At 35.0% G+C, this 22,315-nt stretch overlaps 1 protein-coding gene across 1 annotated transcript in view; it reads right to left on the bottom strand.

Moving 5' to 3' along the window:
- The window catches only part of LOC109066880 (interleukin-1 receptor type 1-like), a 37,703-nt gene that overhangs the window by 4,135 nt on the left and 11,253 nt on the right, over positions 1 to 22,315 (bottom strand). The window contains exons 6-14 of the mRNA XM_042715999.1: positions 14,951 to 15,168; positions 12,159 to 12,237; positions 7,166 to 7,396; positions 4,632 to 4,797; positions 3,821 to 3,883; positions 3,250 to 3,394; positions 2,018 to 2,163; positions 943 to 1,086; positions 670 to 834 (exon numbers count right to left, since the gene is read on the bottom strand). Coding sequence (XP_042571933.1) covers positions 670 to 834; positions 943 to 1,086; positions 2,018 to 2,163; positions 3,250 to 3,394; positions 3,821 to 3,883; positions 4,632 to 4,797; positions 7,166 to 7,396; positions 12,159 to 12,237; positions 14,951 to 15,168 — 1,357 coding nt within the window. The remainder of the gene's footprint in view (positions 1 to 669; positions 835 to 942; positions 1,087 to 2,017; positions 2,164 to 3,249; positions 3,395 to 3,820; positions 3,884 to 4,631; positions 4,798 to 7,165; positions 7,397 to 12,158; positions 12,238 to 14,950; positions 15,169 to 22,315) is intronic.

Below are 22,315 nucleotides of genomic sequence, written 5' to 3'. Positions count from 1 at the left end.
TCTATCTATCTATCTATCTACACACAAACACAAATTTGGTATTAATAGTGTTATTTCTTGTTTGATATCTTCTTAGTAATAATAATATTAACAATAATAATAATAGTGATAATAATACAAGTCATTATTACTATATCAAAGTCATATTGATATATAAAATAATAAAAAAATTGGCCCAAATTGTGCAGCACAACAATTTTTTAATTGCATTTTAAAATCCCAATTTATATCAGAAAAATCCCAATTAGATTTTTTTCTCAATCATGCAGCGATCTTCATCTGATGTCCAATTTCAAACAGAATGAAAGTTTGATTGTTTAATTTTTAAATTTTAAGAAATTAAGACTTTAAAGTCTTTAAGAAATCAATAAATTAAAACACTTTTTTAAATTACAATTAAATATTAAATATTGAATTTTTTATATATATTATTTATATATATTTAAAATATTTTATTTTTATTTAAATAATAAATATTTTTTAATAATCACATTTTAAATCACAATTTTTTATCAGAAACCCCCCCCACAAATGAGATTTTTTTTCCCCCAAATCATGCAGCTATATTATTTATGGCTTATGCCTGGTGTCGGATCACCATTTGATGTCTTATATGAAATCACAACACACTGTTTATATGACAGTGCTGTTTTGTTGCATATGCGTTACCTTCCCCTGGCAGGCCGTCCCGGCCCAGGATGAACAACTTATAACCGTACTGGCCCTCCAAAACCTGCGGCAAAGTGCTCATCGCAAAAATCTCAGCCTTTTTGCTTGAGCCCTCGAGAACTCTGGGATAGGCGATGTATGCATCATACTGCTTACCATCTCCATCTAGAAAAAAAAACAAAGGGCACAGAATTTCCGAGTAACCGGCACAATTTCCAAGTAACTGCGTGATGCTGCTAAAGTGCAAAAATTGATTTCCTGTTTGTTGACTACCTGTGGTTTTGTAGAGGAATGGAAACACAGTCCTGACCGACAAGGCCAGCTCCACCTTGAATGTGGTGCACAGAAGCACACCAGTCACGAAGAGCAATGCCACCGAGCCCAGGAGAAGACCAAGAAGCAAGAGAAGGTTCGGATCTGAAGGGACAGGACAAACAAATAATATTTATGTGAAATATGTAATTTTTTTAATTAATATGAATTCATATAAATTCAACATTTAAATTAGGGACGTAATTTAAAAAAATCAATTATTCTGCAATTATTCATTAGCATTTGAAAAAATAAAAAATAAAGACAGAAAGATAAAAAAAATTCACAGCTGTCCTACAATTTTCTGCAAAAATTAATAATTCAAAATTGATAGTTAAATCAATCCATAAATATATTAACACATCAGTTCCCCAGATTATTATGTAGATCAACGTGAATGAGATATAATAATTTATTTAATGTTCAATAATAACAATTTTTAATTTAAAGTGATCATTTACATTATTTAAATGATAGTTAACCCATAAACTTCACACAACCCAATAAATTCTACACAATAAAATAAAATAACGAAGGTGCAGATTTGTTGATGGTCTGTGATATCAAATATTGAAATAATTTAGGGTAGTAAATTATTCATTAACATTTAATTTAGACAGCATAAATATTAGTATTGTAATTTTACAGTGGTACCGTAAAATTAAATTATTATATATACTTGATTTTTAATTTTACATTAAAATAGTAATATTTCTTATTTTAGAAATAAGAATAAAAATGTAAATTTTATTAAATTATTGTAAATATAAAATATTCAATATTTTTTTTCCTCTTGTTGAACAATCTCAGCAGCTCTGACTGCATGAGAAACACCCACTGCTCGGTTAACCAGCGGACAAGTTTCCAACAACTAGTCATCTGCTGTCGACACCGAAAGTGAAAATGCTCTGCCACAAAATGATATCTGATCTAAAGTTATGGGTGGCAGGATTTTAAACCAATAAAAATGCACATATTCATTTATGTAATTGACTAATGTTGAAGTAGTATTTATAGAGGTGTTGTAGTAGCACACCTGCAGGGACGAGTGTGATCTGACCGGTCGGATGTCCTCGGCTGCTGGATGCCAAACAGGTGAAGTTTAAATAGAAATCCTCCTCTGATACGGCAGACACTGAGAGCGTGCGCACAATACGATAGCCATTCTCCGTTCGGCTTTCACTTCGAGAGGAAAGGACATGGGTTACACTTCAAATGAAGGAAAAATATATGACTCATACATACTAATATGCAGAAATGTTCACCTTCCAAAACTGTGGGAAAATCCCACACAGAGACCATAAACATGTGCTTTGTGTCTGCCTTATCCTTTTCTCTTCAATGCATGCATGAAGAAACTACATGACAAAATCTTATCACAGCAAGGATATATATCACAAGTGGGAAAAAAATCTATTAAAATGTTTTTATTTTTAATATTAAATTGTAGAATTATTAATAACTATACTAAATTATACAATTAATGAAATACTTTAAAAATGAAAGATGCTTCATCTTATTTTTTCTTCTTGGCAGAAAATGTATAGATGCAAATCAATTGGCTATTTATTATATTTATAATATATATTATAAATTATATATATGCATCATTTGAAAACTGCAATAAATTATTATATATATATATATATATATATATATATATATATATATATATATATATATATACACACACAAAAAACACGCACACACATAAAAAACACATCTAGTCAATATATTTTCGAACAAGGATAATTAATCCAAATCTTATAATCACAATGACGACATATCATAATATAGTTGTTCATATTTAATAATCAAGTGGTAAGGGCTTTTTTGTATTAACCAGTGAATGAAGTACTTGGCAAATGAACAGCACTTCAAATTTATTGAGTATTTTCTCTATTTAGTGTGAATTTTATAGATGCAAGTCTCATCTATTTGGACTCAGACAACAAAGGATAATTAATTCACAGTAATGACATTCATCATACAGCTATACTTTAATTTGAAAAAAAAAATAATAATAATAATATTAATAATAATAACGTGGCAATGGCAATTTTAGTATTATCCAGTAAATACTTCACAAATTAAAGGTGCTTTATCTTTTTTTAGTATTTTCTAACTTTATTTTCTAAAAAAAAAGGTTCATGATAAATGCACGACATGTCTAGTCTCTATATGGTTTCAAACAACAAAGCATAATTTCTTCAAACCTAAAATTAAGACTGTCCGCACCAAAACTGCCCAAAAAACTTCAGTACGCACTTCATGGGTTCCTGATGAACGCGATGTGATGTGTTTAAGGAGATGAACTGCGCTTTAGACTCCAGCAGAACTTTCCAAAACACTTCAACCAGCAAAATGCCTTTGCCATGAACTTCGACGACGCAGTCCTTCCTGAAGGATGAACCTTGAACAAACAAACAAACAAACACAGGTGAGTCTGTAGTACTCTCATAGGTCATGTGAAGCATCTTGGAGACGCTGCCACAGTTCTTCTGGATTGAGTCTGTCTCAGTTTGTTCTGCTTCTTTGTGTTTTATTCCAGACAGATTGGATGATGATCAGATCAGAGCAAAAAAATTAATGGCAAAATGAATGTTTGGAAATGTAAACTGGTATTTCCTAGTGACACACTACAGCAAAATACAGAAATACCCGACTTAAAACTGATGAAAATACTAGAGTTCTAATCATTTTGGCCACAACTGTGCAAACTGCAGTTGTTGCATTCCGCTGTAGGATGTGGTTTTTGAACTTCATGTGTACTGAGAGGTTAAAAACCAGAGAGAAATAAACGATAATACAGAATAAATAAATGAAATGTGCAGCTCACCCCTCTCCACTTTGATGATCTCATTAACAGGCTCGATCACTCGTGGCTTCATTAAATACTCATCTGCAAGAATTAAAAAAAGCTTTAAAAAGCAAATTAATTATAAATAATCATATACTAGTAATTAAAAGCACCATTTTGCTTGAGAGACCAAACAGCTGATAAAAACATCACAATAATCCACAGATATTCCACACCACTCCAGACCATCAGTTAACATCTGGAGAAGACACAAGCTGAAACAAATCCAGCATTTAGATGTTTTTAACTTCAAACCATTGATAAAATATGAGTCCATAATCCATAAAAAAGCTTCCTTCAGTGAAAAAGTGTTCTGGTCTGAATCAGGAGAGAAATCTGCACAGATGAAGCAGCATTTACAGGCCCAAACAGCTCTATGTGTGGCTGGATTTTGATGTGAGAGACAACATAAGATGGATTTCTTCACTGGAGGAAGCGTTATTTTGGATTATGGAGCCATACTTTAGCCAGAAGCAATGTTTTCCATGTTAAAACATCTTAATGGATTTGTTTCAGCATGTGTCTTCTCCAGATGTGAACTGATGGACTGGAGTGCTGTGGATTACTTGTGGATTATGGTGGTGTTTTTATCAGCTGTTTGGACTCTCATTCTGACGGCACCCATTCACTGCAGAGCATCCATTGCTGAGACACTGATGCAATGCTACATTTCTCCAAATCTGATGAAGAAACAAACTCATCTACATCTTGGATGGCCTGAGAGTGAATGCATTTTCAGCAAATCGTCTTTATGTTCACACAGTCTTTCCATTGTGCAGTAAATGCTCACCTTTCACGTCACACTCTATAGTTTCGGCTATTTCACGTATAACTCCAGCTAAACGAAAGGTCAATTTGCAGGTGTAAAATCCGGCGTCATCGTGATGTACTTTGCGTATGTAGAGCATATCTTTATTTGAAGCAAATTTCTCATCTTCTTGAAGGAGCTCGCAGTTCTGAGAGAAAAGCAGACACAGTAGAGACAAAGACAGAGTAAGAGTTTACATCAACTATTAAATCTAGGGGTTAAAATGAATGAGTAAAGGTGCACAGATCCAAAATAAAACTATATGTATGTTGTCATGTCGGTTTCTCAACTACCCTCTGAGAGTATTTACATTGAATTTATGCTTTTCATAGACACTATAATTGGAAGAAACATACTCTCCATTAAAAGCATACATTTTTATCAGTTTACTCATGTGAATTTTGCTGGCAGTCGAAACCATGATTTACTGTTTAAGCTTCAGGAAAGCACACAAAAAAAGACAAAAAATAAAATAAAAATATAATATAATATAATATAATATATAATATATATAATATATAATATATATATATATATATATATATATATATATATATATATATATATATATATATATATTTTTTTTTTTTTTTTTTATATATATATATATATATATGATTACACTTTGTGAAAGTCAGATGATTAAAAATAATGTTTGCTTTTATGCAATGTTTGAAAAATATTAATGTTTACGGTTTATTGCTTTTACCATTTTTCCCTTTTTTTATTTTTGTGAATTTTAGTGAACTGAATTAAAGTCAGGTTAATTTGTTCCTTAAATATCAACCATTTTTATTAAAGAATAAAGGTCCCCAAACTCAAAGCCAGAATTTAATATTTACATATTTCAATTGCATATACATTTCCATCTATTTGGACTACAATATTTTAACAAACTACTAAACTTACAGTGATGCATATTAGTCAGTCATACATAAAGAAACAGCTCAAAAAAAAATCATGGAATAGTTTGCTATTAACAATTTGGATCTACTGTATTTGATTTTACTTAATCATATTTTCAATGCGTTTCTGACAGATAATATCATGATGTGTTTTTATCTTTTTGCCCTTCCGTATGTGGTATACTGTCAGCAATAACATGTCTGTGGGCTCTTTTGATTACTATCAGTTTAAGTTCTGGCACTGTTGCCAGATATTGCTCGTCAGCATTCTGCCTCCTGTAGTTTGTCTCCATGCCTCTAGCGGTCCCCTGTGTGTTCCCTTCTGCCTTAATTCTTCCTCGTTTACTCTTGTTAGCATTATCCTATGGCATTATCCAGGTCACCTGTGCCTTGTTTCTCCTAGAGTATTTTAGCTGTGTGTATCCCTTTGTTCCACACTTGGTTTTTTTCGAGTCTTGGCTGCGTGCTGCATGCTTTGTTTTTCCAAGTCCTTCCAAGCTACCTCAAGTAAGGTGTTCTTAGTTATTTGATTGTTTATGTGCTCTAGTTTTGTTTTCTCCCCTCGTGGAGTTTTTATTTTCCCTTGTGGCTTTTTTTTCCATTTATCTCTCATATTATTAATTCCTCTGTCTGAGAAGAACTTTTGTTGGATTTTTGGATTGCAAAGCCTTTTTTTTTTTTTTTTTAAATAAACCAACATTGCCTGGAGTACTGCCTTGAGTGTTTTGTTTGGGTCCAACATTACAGCCTCTGTGGCCTAAGTATTAGACATTTAATTTAATATTTTACAGCATAAATCTATATTATATACTAATAAACAACACATTTAGAACATTTATATATATATTTTTCTTTACTATTTATAGGCCTACTATTAATTTGGTTTTAATAAAATATGTTATAGATTACTAGTATCAAGACAAGTGATTATAATGGGAAATATACTTAATTACAAGAATTAAAGTGTAATAAACTGCTAAATATTCTATATGATGATTTACCTGCTGGCTTCCTGCAACAACTTATTAATCATTTCAGTCATTAACTAACTTCAATCAACAGCCTCCCTTCGCTCTTTCTCTCTCTGTCTTCTTTTTTGTAAAGGCTTTTTTTTTGTCTACAAAGTGTGCCAATAACTTTTGTACAAGTTGTTAGCACTTTTAGAAGGCAGAGTCATTACCGACAAAACCAAACAAACTACCAACTAATTACTAAATCAGCGGATCTCATCCACTGACTAATGTGGATTGTATGACTGACGATTTATGCATGACTGACATATATGAATATAAAACTTTCTCATCCAAATGCATGGCAATTTTATTTGCAATTCAAATTAATCTTAAATCTAGGCATAATGTGATTCATAGACTTGGAGAAGTCATGGAAACTAATGCAATTTAAAAAAGTTTCCAAAATGATTAAATGCATTTTGTTCAACAGAACAAATTATCATAAAATATATTTGGAAAACCATTAAGGAGGAGTAAACAATATCAGGAGTTTCATTTTGAAATGCACTTTATTTTTTTTAAATTGCACTTTTAAAATCGCTTTAAAGCCTCTCAGGCAAACTTCATCAGATATAGGGGTAAACAAAACATTCTCTACCTTGTACCACTGGATGGACGGACTGTCCACACTCTCTAAATATCTCCTCAGAGGGCAGACGAGGAGATCATTCACATGAGCGCTGATCCGCTGGACTCCCCACTGCGGTCTCACACAGTTTTCCGATGTCATTTCGGTCACCACCAGCCCCGTGGCCTGTTTGTAGCACTCATTCACAGTCCTGATGACATGAAACACATGAAGACGTGTTGCATGACAAAGACACAACGGCTAACTCTGCATAATAAATGCATGCTATTTTAAAGCAATTTCTTAAAAATCTAATTTATTCCATTATTCTGGATTCAGGTTTTACTGTTTTAAAAAAAAACACAGACTTGTGAGCAGTATTGCTAGGTGGTTGTCCTGCATCTTCAATAAACAAGCTACAGGTAGTCCAAAATGAAGCGGCTAGAGTCCTTACCAGGTCAAGAAAATATGATCATATTACCCCCAATACTACAGTCTCTGCACTGCCTACCTATTAAGTTCCGTATCAGTTACCAAAATATTATTACTTACTTATAAGGCCCTTAATGGCTTAGCTCCTGCGTACCTAACTAGTCTTCTACCACGCTACAATCCATCACGCTCCTTAAGGTCACAAACCGCTGGACTTTTGATAGTACCTACGATAGCAAAGTCCACTAAAGGAGGTAGAAGCTTTTTTCGCATTTGGCTCCCAAACTCTGGAATAGCATTCCTGATAATGTTCAGGGTTCAGACACACTTCCTCTTTTTAAATCTAGATTAAAAACACACCTCTTTGGCCAAGCATTCAAATAATGCAACTCATAATCTTGGACTGCAGTTATTTACTGATTAAATGCGCATTAATATTCTTTAGCTTGGGTTAAACTAATTAATTTTACTTGGCTGGAACAGCAGCTATCGCTAATTCGTTGTTTTGTAACTAGGATTTACACAAGCTCCAGTCTGGATCCAGAACACCTGAGAAGAGATGATGCCAACCCCTCAGAGGACCTCAGATGATGCTAACCCAGAGACAACATACAGAACTACCACATTTTGCTATAAGTTTGATTGCATAATTGCTGTTAATAGTGTAAATCGTCTGTTTGTTTACGTCTTTATTGATTTTTCTGAACATTTCTGCGGTATGCGCATAACTGACAGTCACCACTGATAAGCTACTACTAAATATTGTAGAAACTTAATTTTCTGTAAAGTTGCTTTGCAATGATTTGTATCGTAAAAGCACTATACAGATAAACTTGAATTGAATTGAATATTGGAATTAAAGATGTTAGAAACACACAACATCATTATTATAAGCATGTTTACATGCACACCAGTAAGCTAAAATATCAGCTTATTAAAATAACCCAGTTTTCCCCGTTAACATGCACATCAGTACCCTGACAATGCAAGTGAGCTGCGTTTACATGACTTCATTAATAAATCAGGTTATTTCCCTGTAGTGACGTCAACATATAATAATTTGCGTTATCTGACTCCGAGTATTCCATACATTTGTCAGTTGTGATGTTAAATTAAGCTTACAACATGTCAACTTGCAACACGTCGGGAAACGTACAGCTCATACATTATCCTCTCATGCAGTTATAAATGCAGCATTGTGGCTGAACCACTTCCACTTCTGCTGCACGAGATAAGAACACTTTTTTTATTCATTTTCTGAGTCATGAAAAAGTCTGCTTTTGTGATATCTATTTCCTTCTTTACTGCAAGACGTTTGCTTGGTTTAGATGCGCTTAAATCTGCACTAACCTGTTCCTGTCACATATCACACATGTGCACTTCAATAAGCCGATAGAAAGCAGGTTATTGCGTTTACATGCTGTGCGAAATCGGTTATTTAAAAAAATAAAAATCACGTTTTAGATAGGATGTCAACAACCGCTTAAAAATAACTGCATGTACAGATAAGTGCATATGTATTATGTTTATTGTTCTTTAATTCTAACATTATAACATGAATCGCAGTGAAACTGTTACACAGTTGAACTTATTTATACCATACTCCAGTGCAGGGCCGGCCCAAGTCTTTATGGCCCTAGGGGCCCTAAGCAAAATTTTATCTGGAGGCCCCTCACTGCTGCCAATACGATAATACGATATATAACACACCCATTATCAATTTTATTTGTTGTAGCTGTGTTGCTTACATCATTCTAATGTTTTTTACCCTCTTCTTACTATTTTTAAAATGTAACAGTAGCAAACCCACAAGAGTGGACAAGTGTTAATTTGCATAAAGTCTTACAGTACTAAATGGCCTACTTAGTGTGGTGTACTGAAAAGTAGCTAATTAACCAGCTTACATTCTGGTCTGTGCATTTACAGACCAGAATGTTATTTTAACAATAACTTATTATACACAGCAGCAAGCCATCTGTACATAACAAACAACAACTCTCAATCTATAACTAGCTAATTGAGCCATAATGATATTGGAATTTTTGTACATTTGTACTGTACTGAATTATAAATAAGTTAATTATTAATGGTGTAATAATTAAGTGTTTATTTTAAAACAAAAGTATTTTATCTTTAACTGTAGAAGCTGCTAAATATATTCTGCCAACATAGACTTGTCTCTGCTGTAGTTTTGTTACTCTGAATGTACTCAGTGTGTGTTTTGTGGCAGCAGGTTGTTTAAAGGTCAGGATCTTCAACACCTGTTCAACACGACACTGGTTCGCTGGAAATGCCACATAATAATCCTTCCTGATCATTTACTTCTTCAGTCAACAGAGTGCTGCAGCTTCAGTGAATCTCGTGAAAACACATAAAGGTGGCAGTGGAAAAAACAGACTTCTAGTTCTTCAAGGAAAATGGCATTTCTGTTGCATGCAAGCCCATAACCCCGAGTTTGACTGCAAGTGAATCGGAGCTTCCTCTGAAATCTCCCCGATCTCCTCCATCTGTGTCAAGACTTTTACTCTTATTCATATTATAATTGACCTATCGGTAAGCCCCCGCCCCCTTAGTTACTGTTGCTCACATCAGACAAGCAACTGGTCTTCCAATGAGAGCTTTCAGTGCGAAAACCCTTGTCCCAAAATGTTTTGATTCACTTTTGGACACAGAAGGACCCATCATTCAAGTGGGACTTAATATGACATGGAGGGATAGATGGAGAGGCATGGAAATTATAGACCTTTGATCGTGCGTTTTTGTACATGACCGTGAGAACAGTCCGCTACAAGTATATATGCTTGTACGTTAGCATGGACTCACTAACTTAAAAGTTAGCTAGTTTTAGCCAGAGATACCTTACTGAAGCTCAAGATGACATTTACGTTCTGCTTGAGCAGATGGAATTGTAGCGTAAATGAGAAGTATGACAACAAGAAAATGAATGTTTCGTCTTTATTGGAATTGGGGTTGAATGCTTTGGACATTTTTCCTCTTGTTTTGTTTTGGGTTTAGTAAATGGAATACCACCAAATAAATTGCTATTCCCTATCCCGCTCAGGATACGTGAAAACACTGTTACAAGTACCCCCAGGCACATTAGTTTTTTTTTTCCATTTTTGTAGCATAAACAGCATCAAACCGATGAAAGCTTTCGGATCATCCAGTGTTTCTACTATCGACACTGAACCTAAAGATGTACTGAGTTTTGGTTCGTGTGCAACTGGGGATCCTCAAATGGCCACTGGCTGGCTCATGCTGCGTTCGAGTATCTCAATATATGGGGGCAAAAATACCCCCTTGTCCCTAGTTTTTTCATATATGATCTGGGCAATTTCATAAAATATCAGCAAATGTGATACTGATTTCACACCAACCGTTTAAGAAACAAGAAACTAATATCTGAGACTTACACTACTAGCTCAAAACCCCCCAGCTTTGGAATGATATTTATAAGCAGAGGTGCACGTACTGTAAGTTTCTCAGCCTGGTTCTCCTCTCTGTGCTTCAGGTTTTATAGAAGCGCTGCCCAGTGAAGGAGGCATGCAGTAAATTAATCGTGCCAACAGTTTTTGGGGCACTGTGCTTTGAAACGGGAGCGGTTTTGAATAGAAATCTTATCTTATCATTACAGTTTGTTGTTTTAAAATGGTAATGTAGCGCTTTACAGCAGCTGTCAACCATGTCGGTACACAAATGAGCGGTCTGAACTTATTTACAACAGCACATGGTTTTTTATTGTGGTCGCACCTGCGGACCACTTTTGTGCACCCCCTATAGTATACGTTTTTGAAATAAGTCTTCTCAGTTCAGTAAGGGCAGAAATTATTTGATCAAAAACAGACAGTAAAAACTGTAAAACAAAAATAAATCATACACAAAATATTTTTACAGTTCACATTAAGTGATAGTTCAACACCAACCCAAAAATGAAAATTCTGGTTCATTAATTACTCACATCATGTCGTCCCAAACGCATAAGATTGTCATCTGTAGAACACATTAAGGTATTTGGTTGATAAAAATCTGAGAGCTCTCTGACGCACAATCAATGCATCAGAAACATAGCAAGGAGATCGGTTAAAAATGTCCTTGTGACATCCAGTCGTGTTTTTTAACGAAGCGAATACTTTTGTTGGCGCAAATAAAACATATAACAACATTTATTCACAAATGCTGTTTTAATTAACAAGGCTCGGGAGGAGAGCATCAGATACTTAGCCTTAATCACACCAGTGAGCCCAATCAAGTTAATCAAACCACAGTATAAATACAGCTGACTTACCTCTATCCTTTATGACGTTTAGCACATCCCTCCTCCACCCCATCGCCTCACTTCGGATTCCTTTTACAATTATAACGGGAGGGGGGTACTCTAGTTCGGCTATTCCCTAGCTCGGATCCCTTCCCCGGGCAAGCACGGCAAATACCACATTATCATACTTAGCTAATTATATGTAAGCTTGAACTCGTGAATTCTTCTCTCTGAGTCTTCTGCGCCATTTTGGAGAGAACATAATGAATGTTAACCAGCCCTGTTTACGTTCAGGATTCGCGACGCTGTCTACTGAACGTATCCTATATTGATTACTTGATTACATTCTGGGACGATTTTACTGATGTCCTTGCTACGTTTCTGACCCTGTGAACATTTGCAGCTGCATTGCTGTCTACAGAGAGGGTCAAGAGCTCCTTCACTTTTGATCAAAAATACTTATTTGTATTCTGAAGATGAACAAAGCTTAGGGTTTGTTAACGACATGATGGTGGAGAATTAATGACAGAATTTTCATTTTTGGTGACCTACACCCTTTACCGTTTTCTGAATGTGAATCTCGATTAGAAATGTACATTTATTCCTGTGATCAAATCTGTATTTTCAGCATCATACTCAAGTCTTAATTGTCACATGTATCTTCAGAATCAATTCTAATATTTCTGATTTGCTGCTCACAAACATTTCTGAGATTATTAATCAACGTTGAAAACAGTCATATTTTTTGTTGAGAAACGGTGAATACATATACATTCAAAAGTTTGGGGTGATCAATTAAGTTTTTAATAATGCGTATCTTTAGGCAAGGATTCATTACGCAGCAACTCAGATCACTTTTCTTATACTCTGTATACCGGCTGACGCACATTTTGTTTTTCTAATCAGCCCACAGTAACAGTCAAACTTTTTTGAACAGTAAGATTGCTGAAGTTTGTTGGTTTGTGGTGATTGTTTGTTTGTTGTTTTAAGAATGATTTTCTCTGCTCACCAAAGCATTGCATTTTATTTGATCCAAGGACAAAAAAAAAGTTATAACATTTTTGAATATTTTTACTATTTTAAACAGCTGTTTTCTATGTGAATATCTGTTAAACTGTAATTTATTTCTGTGATGCGCAGCTGTATTTTCAGCATCAGTACTCCAGTCTTCAGTGTCACATGATCTTCAGAAATCATGAAAATATGATTGATTGGCTGATTATCAATATTTAAAACGCTGAGTATTTTTTATTTTATTTTTCCTGAATTTTTTGTCTGAATTTTTTGATGAATAGAAATAATCCAAGATCAGCATTTTATCTGAAATAAGCTTTTGTAACATTATACACTACTACACCATTCAAAAGCTTGGAGTCAGTATAATTTTTTTATTTTTATTTTATTTTATTTATTTATTTATTTATTTTTTTTGGGGGGGGGGTAATTACAGAATTGAATACTTTTATTTAGCAAGGGATGCTTCTTAAATTGATCAAAAGTGATGATAACAACATTTATAACGTTACAAAAAGATTTCTATTTCAGAAAAATTAGTGCGCTATATATCGATATCTTGAATTATATCGTTATTGACCGAAAATAAGAATTATATCATTATATAAATTTTGGCTGTCCAACCCTAATATATATATATATACATATGATATATATATAGGAGTTATCTTTTTCTAGACTTGTGAAGACATTTACAAAGTTTTAGTTTTATGCAATGACAATGCAACTGGATGTTTTCATCCACAACCAACATGTGTTACTATTTTTGAAACAAGATAATCACATGCAGCAAACGCTCTGCAAGCAGGTATTTAGAATTCCTTTCTGAACACACACACACACCACTTCTTCAACTAAATTAGGATGCACCATATGTAAAGCATGTGGAACTTTTCAGCCTTTAATGCAATCACATACAGCAAGTGCAGTGGATCATGCAGGACAGCAGCCAGACTGAAATCAATGCAGAATCTATGTCCAGTGTTCAGCATGAGCTCAATGATCAGATCACTTCTGCTCCGATCGGTTCAGCACAAACAGGTCTTTATGTGCAAGTGTTCCTGCAGTGTTACAAGCTGCTGTGGTCTGTGTGTAACACTCGAGCAGCGGGAAACACCAGCTGAAAGCTCTCTTCACAAACAATGAGCTTGAGGACTCTTCATAAACTCTGACCTGGCATGAACTTTGGCATTTAAAGCGGTTGTGTATTGTAGATAAATGCACATTAATCCTGGTTACAAATGTTAGATGTTTTTTTTTTTTTTTTAACCTGAATCAAAGTGTCTGCACAGCACCAAAAAAAACTGCACAACAGTGTCACATTATATTGTGATAAAAGAAACACAAATATGATTTACATATTTAAAAATGAGATATATTGTATATACACTACTGGTCAAAAGTTTGAAATACGTAAGATTGTTCAATGTTTTTAAAAGAAGTCTCTTCTGCTCATCGCGAAAATCCTGATAAATCCTGTAAAAGAAATATTGTTAATTTAATGGTCAGATACAATTTAATTTACCAGTGATATTTTCCCAGGATTTTTTGAAGAATAGAAAGTTCATAAGAACAGCATTTATTTGAAATAGAAATCATTATTTTAACATTATTAATGTATTTACTGTCACTTTTGATCAATTTTTCTTTTCTTTTTTTTTTTTTTTTTTTTGTTTATTTTCTTATACAAATTTTTCCCACAAAATATTGACACACAACTGTTTTCAACATTGATTAATAATCAGAAAAATGTTTCTTGAGCAGCAATATCAGCATATTAGAATGATTTCTGAAGATCGATGTGACACTGAAGACTGGAGTAATGATGCTGAAAATTCAGCAGCGCATCACAGAAATAAATTACAGTTTAACAGATATTCACATAGAAAACAGCTGTTTTAAACTGTAATAATATTTCACAATTTTTACTGTATTTTTGATCAAATAAATGCAGCCTCAGTGAGCAGAACATTAAAGAATCTTAATTATTCCTAACTTTTGACATGTTCAATTGAGTTGACTGTATTTTATCTGACATGCATATGATGGAGACATGAACATGTACTTCACAGGAAAGACTCTGATAAAATAGCTTTTGGCACTGAGGATCGCACCTTGTCCTCCTGATTCGCTCCAGCGCGCCGAGGCCAAATTGTGTGTCATTATGGTCAGCTTTTTCCACATTGAAAACAGACCGGTCGCTCTGAGCCGCCTGTCCCGATGTCAAGGAGTCTCCGCTGAGCCTCTCTAGCCTCAGCTTCCTCCGAAGACTCTCCTCATCTAACGCTCGGATACTGTTGAAGACTGACCAAACGGCACAAATGACCCTAAACTGGAAAAATGCAAAGGGATGTGAGTGGGAACAAAGTCAAAGGTTGTGCAGGATGTGTCAGTCAAATGATGAAAGACACTGGCGTAACTGGTTCTGTTCGACAGCTAATATATAACGTCAACCGCTTGAACACAAGCAACAGCCTTATGTTAAAATACAGCTCTAAAGCTCCTGCTTAAACGCTTGAATGACTGTTTGAGTAGTTTATAATCATAATGTTTTAATTTAACCCTCCCGTTATGTTGAAAATCTGGACAAATCTCAAACTGACCTCCATTGGTTTCCAAGCAGTTTGCCAAAAATCACCAATATGAGAAAAGACTACAGAGTCAGGTAAATACATAAAACCTCTAGTCACTTGTCAGGAATAAATAAATAAATTAAAAAAAAAAAAAATCTCCTCGTGTTACAGGCATTTGACCAAAATATGTGTACATTCAAAATTAGGCCTAGCTGCACAGACACAAAATAAAACAATTTCCTTTATTTTTTTATGACTAAGTAAGGTGCAAATAACCACAACTACTTATAAATAATATCTCTTTTTTTATTATTTGTTGCATATTTTTTTTATTTACATTAGTGTAATTGCTATTTGTACATGGTTCTGCATTTTTTATGTCAGATTTTCAAACCCTTCTAAGGGTAAAACGGGTTTCTCAGCCTTTTCATTTCCGCCGCAGACTACTTGAGATCCAAAATAAATAAATAAAAATAAACCAAAAACGTAATCTTCACAGACTTTAGACTCGTTAAAAAACACTCAAATAGATGAAGAAATGGCAAACAAACTCGCTGCTTGACCTGATTCAGAAGACAGTCTCAATTTGTGAGAAAATAAAATAAATAAAAAATCAAGTCTTAAAATTCAAATTCTCATCATTCTTTGACAGCGCTACAATAAAGTTTTTTTTTTTTTTTTTTTGTTGTCCGAAACTCTTTTCTGCTTTTCAAATGTTGTTTTTTGGCGAATTGTATGGAAACCAATATAAGTCTGCTGCACCACAATCAGTGCAGCTAAAATGTGTGCAGCCTTCTCAAAATACACTTATGTGTTGAAACTTTGCATGCACATTCTTGACTCAAAATGAGAAAAGCGCACCCAATTCAAGAAGAAATAAACCAGGTTAACCAGTATTTCAGCAGTTTAAAAAAAAATGAGTGTGGGTCAAATTGACCCACTAACACAGTAAGTCAGGAAAATATTTATTAATGGACATATTGTGCATCAGCTACCCAACAATAATGAAAAATCACTCTTCAGTGGCCATGTGTGCATGCAATTCCCACAACCTCTAGTGCATGAAGAAAAGCTATGTAAAGTATACTTGTAAGCCATCTAACACCTTAGTGTGAACAACAACATACAGCAACATCTAGACATTTACACTCACACAGAACATCTGAAACCCATGAACTCTGTGACAAAACAAGCATTCAGGAGGAGAACCTCTCTAAACCTCTCCAAACCCAGAGAGCATTTGTCTCGGCTTATGAGGGAATCTCCAGAATGACCAGCAAAGCCAGGAGGATGTTGGACCTCGTGACCTTTCAAAGCGCGGCCGTAATTTGGCGCCTGAGAAACAGCGGATTGGTATTTTCTCCAGCTGAAGGAGGAGGTTAGGAACCTCTAACACTTATCTACGGGAAAGCCTGACCTTTCAAAGTGCAGGGCAATAAGCACTTAAACTCTCACCAGAAGGGAATCGGTCTTCAATGTGTATACATAGAAGAGACCGGCGCAAGTTGTCACAAGAGGACATCACATCTACAATCCAAAAACACATTTAAGATTTATGCATTTGAATTAAAATTAAACGTCCATCCATTTGGATTAGAGAGTTTTTAACATAAACAGCTAATAAACATTGTATCTAAATGAAACGGGTAAGATTTCTTTATAATTTATTTTCTAAATGCATGTATTCAAATAAATTTGTTCATCAAGAAACCTATTAAAGGTATTCCGTTATAAAGTATGAACATGGCAATATTCAATTAGTTCAAAATGTATGCATAAGACAAAACAGACTTATTAATGATAAATGTATAAACCTGGTTATTGTGTATTTAAAACATTCAAATCTGACCTGTCCCATTTATGCATGATGGACAAATATGCATCACATCACGTTTATCAGTTTGTTTACTTTAAAACTGTGCAATTAAAGTGCATGGAAATATCATATGCAGTTTAAATACTTAAATCTTAAATTCATGTCTAAATATTGCTGAGTGTAGATTTGAACTTAAATTAAATAATTTCTTTCTTAAATGATTTTTTTTTTTTTTTTTTTTTCATTTATATTTAATGTCATGATTGGGGAAAAAGTCCCGTCACATGTTTTGTTTAGTATGCTTTAAAATAAATATTGGGCTAATATTTTTATATTATGCTTCATTATTAAGAAAAGCTTGTAAAATATGAATATAGATCACCAAAAAAACTTGTCATCATGTGGTAAACAACTATTTTTTTTGCACTCCAATACTAAAATGGACCTTTCAGGGGTAAATAATGTACAAAGCTGTACCTTTTACTGGTTAAAAACAGTGTACATGTTCAGACATTTTATTTCTGAGGTCAACTATTTAAGGTTTATTTCTGGAGTAAAGTGTGGACAACTAGCCCCGGTCTGCTCCACATGAATGTACTTTATCTTGTGTGAGACTGACAGAGATAAGAGAGGAAACGCAGGAGACGATTCCCATACTGTCACTGTGTTTGCTCACAGGAAAGAGTAAACGGAGGAAAGCTCAGCTTCCTTCCTTCTTCACAGCGCTGCCCAGACAAGACCAGCGGCCAATCAAAACTCAACAGCAGTAACGGGTCAGATTTCTGTAAAAGTGCTAATGAACTGAAAACATGTTTTAAACGCATGTAACTAGTTACTCCCCAACACTGTCTATTGTCTATCGGCAATGAAATAACTGCTCACAACCTCAGCACCTAATTGCTTTCATGAATAAAAACAGTTAAACTGTGTACGTCTACTGTAAGACAGGCTCAGTTAATTTGGCTTTCCTTCTAAAACTGAGTGAATTAGATGTTTAACTAAAATTTCATAGCACTACTTTTATTTTTAAACCGTTAAGATGTAAAACATTAAGAAAAGTGAATATTTTAACAATAAACCCCCCACCAGTATCATTCAAAAGTGCTTCATTAACAAAACCATTGTGGTTCAGAATGCAGTTCTCTCATGCAGTATTCTGGGAACAAAGATAATCTCACACACATTGTGTAATGTTTTCCTGAACAAGCAACTCAGTCCCAAACCAATTAGCACTAGAGTCCCTGATGAGAAATCAAAACAAAAGGGACAGAAAGACAATTAGAAATATTCCCAAATGACTCTGCATTTAGAATCACTTCATCATGCAAAATACATCAAGACAGAGCCCACAGCTTGCACTGTGAAACAAATACAGATCGGGGCTAGTTGTCACATGGCGTGTGTCTCAGTAATTTTGAAGTTTGTTGAATCTGTATACTCTAATACATCCATTACTGTGTGCTTCATAATTGTTCTAAAACTGTTTACATTTAGCTGAAAATACACACAAATATGCTGTTTTTAATGTTACATTCCCATTGTGACAACATGCCCCGGTCTCTTGCACAGTTTCTGATCCCCGCTCCCAGTGTCATACTGACCTCTGCTGGTCACCACCGGAACAACACCAACTCACTGACCACAGCTAGTGAATCTAAGACTCATATTCACATAAAGTCACATCCAGGTGAGGGGTAAATTTACTTAGTGTTTCCTCTCAGATGATTATTGCTCACCAGGTATTGATCGTGTTGTGATGATAGGCTATGTGCTGATTTTGTGTTGAACTACATCTTTCAATTATGTTAGACTACGGGAGAGAGTTGGTTTAAAAAAAAAATATCGAACAATAAATTTTAAACCAAAAAAAAAAAAAAAAGCAACATCTATACCAAAAACAAGCCGTTCAGCGTCCTCAGGTAACGGCAACTGCTGACGCCATCATCACGTGACGCCGCTGATCTCCGCGCGCGGGAACGCGTAGCGCCATATTTAATTTTTTACTGGAATGAGAACGAGGCTGTGAGAGACTGAAGTACAGCTTGTTCAAAGGATTGTACTACTGTTTAACGGCATTGTCAATCTGATGAAAATTAAGAAAATAACTTTCAGTAGACAAAACTGAACCTCCATAAAAAAAAAAAAAAAGTTTTGGTAGTTGTGAGTTAAGAAAATTAGACAGCTTTTTCATCTGCGTTTAAATATGGCGTCATGACTTCTGTTGGCTAAAGTTATGCATTTTCAAGTGTTCCTCCTCAAGTTGTTTTGCTCTACATAAATACCATCATACCTCCCAGATAGCAAAATCTTCTGGGCCTTTTCTGGATTCTTCTGGCATTTGTTTGGTTTGTGTGCGATGTTGGCAAAAGCATGGTAACCCTGAAGAGTTCCGGAATCGGTGGTGGCGCCGCTGGAAGTGGTGGAGGGAGGGGCATTATTTTATGGCTCTCTTCTGGCAAATATGAAACATGCCAGATTCAGCGTATTTTTCAGTTGCTGTAGTGGGAGTGATTGTGAAATGACTTAAACAAGTATTCCCTCTCCACTTTTATCATAATATATATATATATATATATAGCCTCTAATGGACAAGGTTGTCTTTGTCATAATAACTTTATGAAATTACACGAAGTTACACAATTTAATTTAATAATAAATTAATTTTACTGAAATCGTATTTAAAATGTATGTAAAGGTAGGGTCTGACCATAATTAACTTGACATAATTAAATAAAAACTGATACATGATATTTAAGTATGAAAAAACAAACTTATTAAAACAGTTGTGATTTACCCTTTGACCTTGCTGCCGCGCCATTTTAAATGGAGTCGGACAATTCTCATCCTCAGTACCTGAACCACATTGAGGTAAAGTGTGTTGCTTAAGTTGAACTATGCTTTATTTTTAGTAATTCCATTAACTATTGTACAAATAGCCAGTTACCTAATTATATTTTCTGTTGTATAGGTGGTAAGTTCCGTGTAAACTGGCATTATATGATATGAGAAGCATAAACTGTCTCGTTTTTGAATAGTTGTACCAGACCTTAGCGTCAGCAGTTACTTTAGCTAGCTGCTAGGTTTAGCATGTTCACCAAACCAAGCCCGTTTCTCTGACCAAACCAAATGTTCCTGTACATTTCCTGACAGAGATTTCACCGGTGACTATCAAGAGCCAAGTAAAAGTAAGGTAAGTTGTGTTCTGTATGTTTTTAACTCTTGTTCTATGTTGCATTTTTTGTGTAGGCTATGTAAACGTCTTTTATCTGCCAAGTAGATTTTTTTTTGCACCCTAACGTTAACGTGCCCTCATGAGCACCATTAATTGTCTCTGCGAGACACTCTGGCAATGAGTAATGATGCACATTACTTTTGCCACTTGTATCGCGGGGAGCCAATCACATCGGTGTATCTGATTTAGGCGGTATAAGATAGCTAAACCGATGACAGTCATAGTGTTATCCAATTGCGTAGAAATCCGGACGTTTTTGTTTTTAGCCTCACCAACAAAAAATGTCCTTTCCCTTGTTCATTGCATGGTTTTTTAGGGCTGGGCGATATATCTAACGATATGATCATGTGCATCTAGTCAGTAAATCTGGTTCCATGATTACCGCTAAATCGCCATCATGTACCTGCTTTCAAATGGAGCGCCATTTAATAAACGGGGCCCAGTTCCCCGATGACGCTCACTCTTAGCGCGGTAAGAAGACTCAAAAGATATATCTTACCAAAGTTGTTTATGTTCCTAAATGTGTTCCCCGAAGTGTCCCTTAGGAAGCTTCTTAACACGCCGCCTCTTACGTGCCGACGTTACAAAGGCGCTGTCCCACAAGTGAAGGTGCTGAATAAGTTGGCATCGATTGCTCAGGAATCGATTTTCCACTTCACGCGAAGGTGCATTACGGCGTTAAGACAACACGTTCTATGCAAATGAAACATTCCTCAAATTATTCCAGTAACATTTATTTTAACATAGTTTAAGTTATCCATAAAATATAGACTATTAATTAAATTATCAAATTGTCAGTAATATGTGTTATGGTGTAAGGGTGTGTGGGTTTTTTGCTTTTTCTTGTTTTCTCTTGTGATTTCTTCTAGGTGATGGCGTAATGAACAACACCTGTTTATAGATCGGGACGTACAAATAAAAGTGCTTCTGAGACGTGGGTCGAGGCACGTGGGAAGTGACACTCATCCCATGCTGCCACTTGATCGCGCGTTGTTTGTGTGATCTGTCGTCAGTAGTTAAATTGATGTGTTAATTTTTTAAATGTAACCCCTAGAATTATGTAATAAAAAATATCTTCATTATACACGTTTTTGGTTTGGGTCTTCGTCGTTTTTTGTTGCAGTTTTGAGCTGACCGTAACAAAATGGGGGGCTTGTTTCCGTTTCTGTTTTTTTTAAGAGGAAAATATTATTATATTATTTCTCCCCAGTTTTGTTTTCCTCTCATAGTTATGTTTTTCCCGTTTTTTTTTTTTTTTTTCTTCATTCGCATAGATGAGTTAAATCACTGTGCGTTTGTTTTGGATTTGTGTGGGAAAGCACGGGTTAGTAATTGGAAACACCTGTTTTGCGTTATCAGCAGTTAAGCTGTTTGCACGCGAGCTGCCGACAGATCTTTGTGTAGTTTGGATGCTTTTGCCAGTTTGTTGTGAAGTTTTTTCGTCTTTTTTCTTCCACTTTTAATGGAAAAGGATATGGCGATGGGTAAGTAAACACTTTAACATTTATTTTGAAACTGATTCATGCGGTTGAAGTGTTTTGCTCAAGAGTTTTTGTGTAGTCTGGTATCAGCGTTGATAATTGTAAGTTCCACGAAGACTTTGTGAAAAGCGCAAGGTTAAGTGTTAGTTTACTTTCTCACATTTGTGACTTTTCTGGTTTAGGCTGAAGCAACGCTTGCGTTGACCCTTTATTATTTGAGTTTGTTATTTTTGTGCCGACGCTGGGCTGAGGGCACTGGCCGCAGATGTTGTCTCTCTTTGGTTTGGTCCGAGAGAGGTCGGCGCTGACGGTATTAGAGTGCTGCTAAAGTCACTTAGCTCTTGGCTGAAGTACGAAAAGTCTAGGGTTGAGGTAGT

Source organism: Cyprinus carpio, chromosome B1 (assembly GCF_018340385.1).
Source record: "Cyprinus carpio isolate SPL01 chromosome B1, ASM1834038v1, whole genome shotgun sequence".
Classification (NCBI taxonomy): Eukaryota; Metazoa; Chordata; class Actinopteri; order Cypriniformes; family Cyprinidae; genus Cyprinus; species Cyprinus carpio.
This window is presented reverse-complemented; position numbering and strand designations above follow the sequence as displayed.